Source organism: Limulus polyphemus, unplaced genomic scaffold, assembly GCF_000517525.1.
Source record: "Limulus polyphemus unplaced genomic scaffold, Limulus_polyphemus-2.1.2 Scaffold1334, whole genome shotgun sequence".
Lineage (NCBI taxonomy): Eukaryota > Metazoa > Arthropoda > Merostomata > Xiphosura > Limulidae > Limulus > Limulus polyphemus.
In genome coordinates, this window is record NW_013666944.1 from 290631 (window position 1) to 299176 (window position 8546).

General features: G+C 30.9%; 1 protein-coding gene across 2 annotated transcripts; it reads right to left on the reverse strand.

Moving 5' to 3' along the window:
• Positions 1-2984: 2984 nt before the first annotated feature.
• LOC106463144 (ubiquitin-conjugating enzyme E2 variant 2-like) lies at positions 2985-8152 on the reverse strand. Of its 2 annotated transcripts, none has more exons than XM_022390569.1 (3): positions 7950-8152; positions 5671-5775; positions 2985-4147 (listed from the first exon to the last, which is right to left on the reverse strand). In XM_022390569.1, the coding sequence occupies exons 1-3, from the start codon at positions 8112-8114 to the stop codon at positions 4007-4009; spliced, it is 411 nt and encodes a 136-aa protein (XP_022246277.1). In that variant the 5' UTR covers positions 8115-8152; the 3' UTR covers positions 2985-4006. The 2 variants fall into 2 exon arrangements, with proteins under 2 accessions (XP_022246277.1, XP_013778587.2); XM_013923133.2 differs by having other exon boundaries at positions 5650-5775; positions 7950-8142.
• Between the last annotated feature and the right edge of the window lie 394 nt (positions 8153-8546).

Genomic DNA, 8546 nt, shown 5'->3' on the forward strand with positions numbered 1-8546 from the left:
GTTAAATGAACGAAAAATTAGGTGTCTATTTACTTGTGACCACTCAGTGTATTTCTTTTTAAAGGGTCTAATTTTTTATATGCTATTGAATTGCTATAGGTTTTCTTTTTATCAATATTACTTCTTTATGAACTGTGTTTTTCATTTTTAAAGTTTTTAAGTTGTAGTTCTTTAAGGGCTGTATTATTCATCTTATGTTTATAATGGCAAGAGAAAGTTAACCCTCTCCTTGATCATATTGAGAGTGTCAAGTTACTTAATTGTAATGTTAAATTTCACTGAAAAAACTTTAAACAAATGGGGAAGTAAAAGTATCGTATTCAGACATAACTCGCATTTGCTACCATCATATTTTAATATAATTTTTTGTTTAAATTTGATTTATCATAAATATATGCTTTTTCACATCACATGCATCCATAAAGTTATTAAGTTGACTTCGTTCTAGCTGCCTTTGTTCCACAATAATATCCTGTGGTCACTGCACCAAAATTTCTCCTTTCTACCCACTCTGTGGTATCTTCAGGTAAGTTGCGTTCCTGAAAGAGTAACTTAAATAGGTGCGCTATAAAATGGGAAACCCAACAACATAAATTGTGAAGTAGTACTGAATTCCATTGAAACAAGTCTGTGCTAAGAAATAAATGGACTTGAAACAAAGCGTGATATGCAAGGAAAACTATCTTTATTCAAACACAGTGCACGTACTTTCGTTGGGCATTGAACAGTTGCTTCAATTGAAGTTGTGAACTTATTAGGTTGAAGCAGCTCTTAAAGGCTTATTTCCGTCTTGGCCAGGTAGTTAGAGCGCTCGACTCGCAATCTGAGGGTCGCGGGTTCGAATTCCCGTCCCACCAAACATGCTGGCCGTTCAGCTGTTATAATGTTACGGTCAATCCCACTATTCGTTGGTAATAGAGCAGCCCAAAATTTGGCGGTGGGTGGTGATGAATAACTGCCTTCCCTAAATTAGGGACGGCTAGTGCAGATAACCCTTCTGTAGCTTTGCGCGAAATACACAATAAACAAACAAACTATCTTGACTAACTAACTCAAGATGTTTCAGACTGTCCAAATCTTGCGTTACTTACTGGAATCAGTAATGTCATACTTACCCAGAACAATTAGTGCTACCCACGAATAGTAATTCCCATTCAAACATTGGAAGACACTGATGTCGATCTTCAGGTACAAGGTGAAGCTTTACAGCTATACTTGTCAGGGTCAGACCAAACCTTATTGCCAAGAGAATACCAAAGAACGAAGACAACGAGCACAAACGCAATCTAATAACTTTCTTGACTACATATTATAGAAAAACAGCATGTACATAGAATAAATGAAAAGTTAGAAAATCCTACATCAAATGAGAAGGTAGAAAATGCATGGTATGCCTATATACTACACAGATAACCAATATTCCATCTCTTGTTCAGTCAATCTCAGATTTTAAATGTCCATTATTTATTCATTTTCAGTCAAGATTCTAATTCTTTCCACTATTGAAATGTTGTCAGATAATCCGCTGACTTTAAATAATGACTTAAAAGTGATGACAAAATGTTCAAGTCTTTTATTTTGTTTGATGATAAAACGTTACCTTTGTTTAAAATTTTACAGCAAAAATAGAATATTGAATCACATTTGAAAAAATATAGCACAGTGATTAGAACAGCGAATAATGAATCTGCAAGTCCAGAATTCAAGACTTTTTACTACTATAAAATAAAAAAAATACATTTGCACTTTGTGGCCATAATTTCTTCATATGGAAGATGACCAAACAGCACTATTTGGTCAAATAATAGTGGTGAATGTTGTTGACTAGATACCTTCCCTATATAGTATATCAGTTCAAAATTAAGAGCAGCTAACACATATAGCTTTTGAGTATCTTTACACAAATGCCCAACCTCTTTCTTGGTACTTTCCATTAGCACGTCATTGTGTATAATAATTAGTTGTTGTTTTTTATTTTCTTCCCCCCCCTCTCTTTAAGAAAGTAGTGTGTCTGGAACTGTACTGGACCCTTTGTGACTGACAAATGTCACCTTTGAATTTATTTTTGGGCATTTAGTTGAAGCACCAAAATAAAATATGCATGAATTTCCACTTTCTTTTTGTTTGACTTATATAGAATTGCCATTGTCATTAGAAGTTTGATTGCTTTCTTCTTAATTTCTTAAACAGTTGTTGTTGCACCGATATTTTCACTTGGTTTAACAGCAGTAACCTCTGTAAACCTTCAATGTGCCACTTTGCACATCCTGAGAATAGTACCCTTTTAGTTTTCTAAATTTGACTCTTTATTTATTTTCAATATTAAACACTAGAAAGACAGTGGCTTCCATAAGCCTTCAGAGTTAAACCACTTTTGATAAATCAGTTTTAGGTGACAATTACTTTTTAACAATCTTGCATTTTTTAGATTTCTAGTTACACATTTTTGGAAAAGCATCATCGATAAGAACAGAGGCTATTTCATTTAATAAATGTTGTGTTTTGATATATAAGTTGTTCGTTTTTTTTCATCTAAAAAAAAGCGACATTAATTCCTTGATGATATAATATATATATGTGTGTATAATAATGACATATATTTTCAGTGTTTCTTCATGTGAAAATAAAATTCTACTTGAATGACAAGAAATCAGTTTCAATCACTATAGTTATGTCAAGTTTCCTATCTTGCTATAAGAATTTTAATGAACTAAACTTCAGTGGGGACTGGTATGAGGTGAATGTTGCCTTTATGTCAAACCTGTTTCAAAAAAATACCTAAATTGCTCATTTCTAGATATTGTTAAATGGCTGATACCTCTACATAAAACTAAGTTATGTGTCATGTCAGTTTTTAGCCTTCAAATTTTCAGAGCAAAGGTCTATATGAACTGCTTCTAATCGTTTGTTTGTTTTTACAAGAAAGGGGAGGGCTACTGATTCTCTGTACTGTATGGTAAATTTTGTTGAAAAATACAACTATGTTGAAAGATTGAAGCATTTTTATTGTCTTATAACTGCTGTCTCATATATGTAGTGGTTAAAACATTTTTCTTTGAATTTTCTAAAATCCAAAACATGGACATTTTTTATCTGATTCTATATTTTTACAAAGCCAGAAACATTTTGAAACCAGAAATAAAAAATCAGATGAAGGGTAGGAATGAACAGATAGATACTTAAAATAACTTATTTTTAAAACTCAATTTTCTTGCTTTTATATAAATGGTCAAGGAAAGAAGCTTAGAACCTATAAATCAAAATCACTTGAACAAACTAGTGACCATGCCCATTTTTCACAGTTCTATATTAATAATACAACAGTTGATATTGAAGAAATAAATTACTGGCATTTTATAAGAAAAAAAATTTAAAATACTGCATGTATAGCAGTGGTGGTTATTACCAATGCAATTAACCAAATCTTTTTAACAATTAAAAAGGGGTCCAAATTTCAGAACAAATAATCATATATTTGTAGCCACAAGACAGGCACATTTTAAGAGTTGATCACTGTAGCCTAAGCATAATGGTTTTCTTATATAAAAACCATACTGTTGCAGCAAAACATGAAAAATCCTTATCTTCCTTTCATCAAATATGGTTTCTTTCTCCGAGATCCATCAGTCACCTGGAAATACAAATCATTAGGTAGACATATCATATTAACATCTAATTTTAAAAAAAAGTAAATTTTATCTTTTTGGTTCACAAAACTTTGTCCAAAAGGATGCTGTAACCTATTATTTGCTGTCATCAAGACCTAAGAGTACACATTACACTTTCAACATAAGATTAGGATTAATTTAGCATGATACTGAAAACATACAAAACTCTGATTACTGAAACAAAAGTGGTCCACATTTCAAACTGACATAAGTGGAACTCTAATCAGTTGATGTCAGTTTGTATACATCCACTCATTCACAGTAGTACAAAGACTACGAAGTGCTTGAATGATTTACAATCTGCTAACTGTAACCGAGTTTCATCATATTTAGTTTTGCTAAAAAGTGGAGCTTTCTGGTGGCTGACTATATCTCTGATTTTCTTTCAATGTCATGACTCTACGAAGTTCTTGAAGAACTGTCTTAATTGAATACGTTCTTTGCCAACGACTAAGTACTGTACTTGATCTTCTATCAACCTGTTAAAAGAAAATTTAAGAGATTTTAAACATCATATATACATTTAATATAGGAAGTTTAAAAAATGTAATGCTATTTATATAAGAAAAAAGATGTGAAAAATAGTTGTAGTGAAACAAAAGAAATTCTGATTATGCTAAAATAGGGAGAAAATAAATAAATATATTACAGAACTACATAATGTTTGATTGAAGTGTATTTTACATCGTTAAAAACAATAAGTATAACAAAACAATAACTTTACACTAGCATTGACCTATTAGTGCCTTCACATATCAATTATAATTCTATTCAAATACTATTTCAACTTCAACTTTTATTTTTGTCCAATGAGTTGAAAATACAAACACATATCATAGTTAAGTACTTGGATAAACTAGAGGGTAAGAACCAACAAACTCAAAACATGCTTTTATAATGTACAAAATCAACAGGGCAAAGCTAAAATCTTTCTTTTGAAATAATAGTAATGAGTGTAGTAAAACATCAATCAAAATCAGAAACTAATTTGCATCATTCATAATATAATTTCCGGAAAGAAAAGTAAATAAAAGTATTTACTATATATCATAGGTTGATACCAACAATATCTTGTGCCTAATATCAACTCTCTCTCCAGAATGGCTAAGTTGCAACACCTAAAACCTTAGTTAAAACAGTATTCAAATCATTTGTTTGAAGGACATGTTGCATGGTATGTAACAAAACACATCACATAATTAAACAATTTTCCACTATACAAAAGAAACCAATTCTATGATTATTTCAAAGGAATGTTACTCAAAGTATAATAAGGGAAATTGCTTTGTTCTTATAAAATGACCACATAATCGCTAACACAAGAAACAGAAAGACACTTATGAAGATGTTTTATGAAGCATCTAATCAACTTTTAATCTCATAATCATATTTCTTATAAACAGAGTAAATAAAGAAACTGACATCATGAATAAGTCACTAAAATAGTTCCAATATTCCCATGTGTGACAAAAAGGTAAAAAAAAAACAACAACAAATTATTGAAAATGAGAGAGAAACAAGTTAAAAAAAGGAATTATCAACAGCTCCTGATTAAAAAGAAGGTAATTACATACATCAGAATTAAAAAGTAAACTATAATTAATGAAGCCAATTCTATATAACAAAACTATACAGAAGTACACAAAGTCACAAATAAACATCCAAAAACACTAAAATACAATAAATCATCAATGGGGTACCTTCACTGTCAATGATATCTTCAGTCCTAAACCCAAAGGTATTATTTTCAGGAATGTAAGCTGAAATTAACTTATAATTTTGAAAGGTGAAACTGAAAGCACACACCTACATATTACATTAAGTACATGTACAGAACACCACAAATAAATCACTTACACACAGAATTTGTTTGTATCAGTATTTGAAAAATGTGAGATCCAAGCCAGAAACCTAATAATTCCAGAAGTTGTTTTTCTAAAGGATTTTAAAAATCTTATGAAATAAATGTTGAGCTACTTACCAAGCCAGTACTTTCACTTACTCCATTCATCTTTATTTTTGTTAAAAACCTACAAGAAGGGGGTTCTTCAGGATAATGTTGGCCACATTCTATTTTTAAACTGTAAATCCTATTTTCATATGGAGTCTGAAAGGAAAAACTTCATAAATACAAGCTTACATTCTTGGAAATGTGCTAAAACATAACCTTAATAGTATAATAAATTCAAAATCCTTTTACACACAATAGTATAAAAATCACATAAAATTAACCCAGAACAATGAAAATCTGTGCTACATCATAAAACTTCACATGTTACACAGATATAATTAAAATACATTGTTCTTACTTAACAATCATCACTGCATTTATGACAAAATGTAACATCAATTATTCTCATCACTATCACTTCAAAAATCACCTAAAAGAAACTTTTGGACATAACTTCTGATCCTTCTACAAAAGAAAATAATAAACATTTTACAAAAGCTTCAGCACCAGAAAATGATACTTTTCCTACAATATGCACAATGCAGATTCTCCTAGGCTATATACTATCAGTGAATTAAATCCCAAATAAGACAGTGCAAAAACAAATATACTGAAGTATCAAATACTGCTCGTGTAAAGGTAAATAATGGAGTAATTCTCTGTCTCACAGATTCTCACGATGTAGGGTTGGACCTTGTAGCTAACTTTTTCACTTGGAGAATAAACCGCAGACTCAAGAAACAAATTTAATGAAAGCCTTCAAGTCTGAAACAAAAAGCTTAGGACAGACTGATAAAACTGATATTCTAGGGTCTGTGAAATTATTGTACAGCTAAGATCACTGATTTGTTGCATCTGGCAAAGCTTGCAATGGGTTCAGCCACTTGTTTTATGTGCAAAGTTAAACCCTACACTTATCTACTTTATACATCAGATTTCTCTTTCTTACAATGTTATTGCTAGTTTAGTGACTTTTTTTATAATAGCCACAAACAAATTTATCATAATGTTGTTCAGTATCTGTGTTTGATAACTGGCAGTAGTAATGTGGTATTAAAAGATGACTGGGATACTTTTTCATCATAGCTGACAAACTATCATCACTGGCTTTACAGTCAAGTGTATAGTAAAGTATTACTATGATTTCAGGGTACAAGTAAAAGTTTACTTCCAATCTATTTTCCTTTAGTAACACCTCGTTAAAAAGTATATGTAAACAATATTAAGAACCACGTTTAACGTTCATAATATTGAAGCAATCAGCTGTTGAAAAGTTAACTTCATTATTATCACTGCAATTTGTTATCATACACTGAAATATTTTTAGAATATTCAAAATTTATTATAAAAAAGCCTTATCAAGAAATGATTATTCTTTATTCAAAAATCTTAGATTGTGAGTAGATTTTATAAATTGATATATAAATTGTAAAAATAACATTGTCCACAGACTCTTGGACTATTGAATGGTATACAGAAGTCAGGAGTCTGGTGGACTCCAATATTCCCCATTTTTGTGATATATCAAAATTATCCTTATATAGTTAGAGTACAGCTGCGTATGGTACTTAACATTTTTCTACATAGTCTACATTCTAATGATGAAGCATTAGCATTTTTTGGCTTGAAATAGTTATGTGTCCCCAGACCCCTGTAGTATTAGTATGCTTATGAGTTGGATTTTAGGTTCTAGGACAGTTCACTACTGAACATTTCACTATTGGTCTTTTCATTACTAGAGTATTTCGATACCTGTTCCAGATATGTATAAATAATTCATTATGGCTGGACAACTATTCGAGGAAAGTTTGAATCATTTTTAAAAAGTTTAGATCTTTCATCATTCTAATTAAAATGTTTTACAACATAAGAGCCTTTTTTATTTTGAAGGAGTGTTTCTCTAATAAACTAATATTGAAGAAATATTCTCTAATATTTTACTGACTGGAGTGTTTGTCTAATGAACTAATACTGACCAAATATTTTTATTTTATGATCTTAAATAAGATATGTAAGGGAGATTATAACATAAAATGATCAGGAAGTGAAATGACCTGGTAGCAAAAATACCCTATTAACAAAAAGACTGGTAGTGAAATGTCCAAGAATGATATGTTCAGTAACAAACTGTACCTTTTTCTTGTAATGTTACTGCTAATTTAGTGACATTTTTATGATCATCACAATAAATTCAGCATGAAGTATCTTTATGTGTCTGGATGAAGGGTGACTTCAAAGGGCTGAATGGCTTTCTTTTATCTTGCTTTCTTTTTATGTCCCCTTCAACAACTTTAAAAAATGAAGAAGACTTCTACACTTTAGCTACTTACTCTAGGTGGGCCTATAATCATGCCTGTCCAATGTGTAAGACTCATATCACTGTCATCTTCTAACCCCCAGCTAATAGTGCCATCTCCAACTCCTTTTTGGCCCTGTTCCAATTCTTCAAGCAAGCGGAAGTTCCGAGGAACCACAACACCTAATTTGAAAAACATAAAAGTCTAACACTTTGAAAATACAGCAGATGAAAAGCTCTTACTTACGAAAAGAACAAAAAAGGGAAATTTTAGTTAGCTAGGTCTAACTGTGCATTCATTTAGAATGCATGTGCATATATTATGAAATTTCAGAGATCTGTTGAATAGTTGGTTTCATTTTTTCCCCAGAGAAATAGTGGCATATGATAAAAAAATTTATAAAGAATGTTTCACACATAGTAGCAAAGACAAATGCAAAAAAGGTATGTAAAACTAGCTTTTAAAACCTTGTTTATGTCACTTATAAATCTTTTTTGTTTATAATTTAAAAACAGAGAATTGGCAGGAATTTTATCACCCATTGAGTACATCCCAATCTCTGAACTCAAAAGCCAAACAGTAATTTATTTAAATCTAACATTCACATTCATATCCTCTCCATTAAAACAC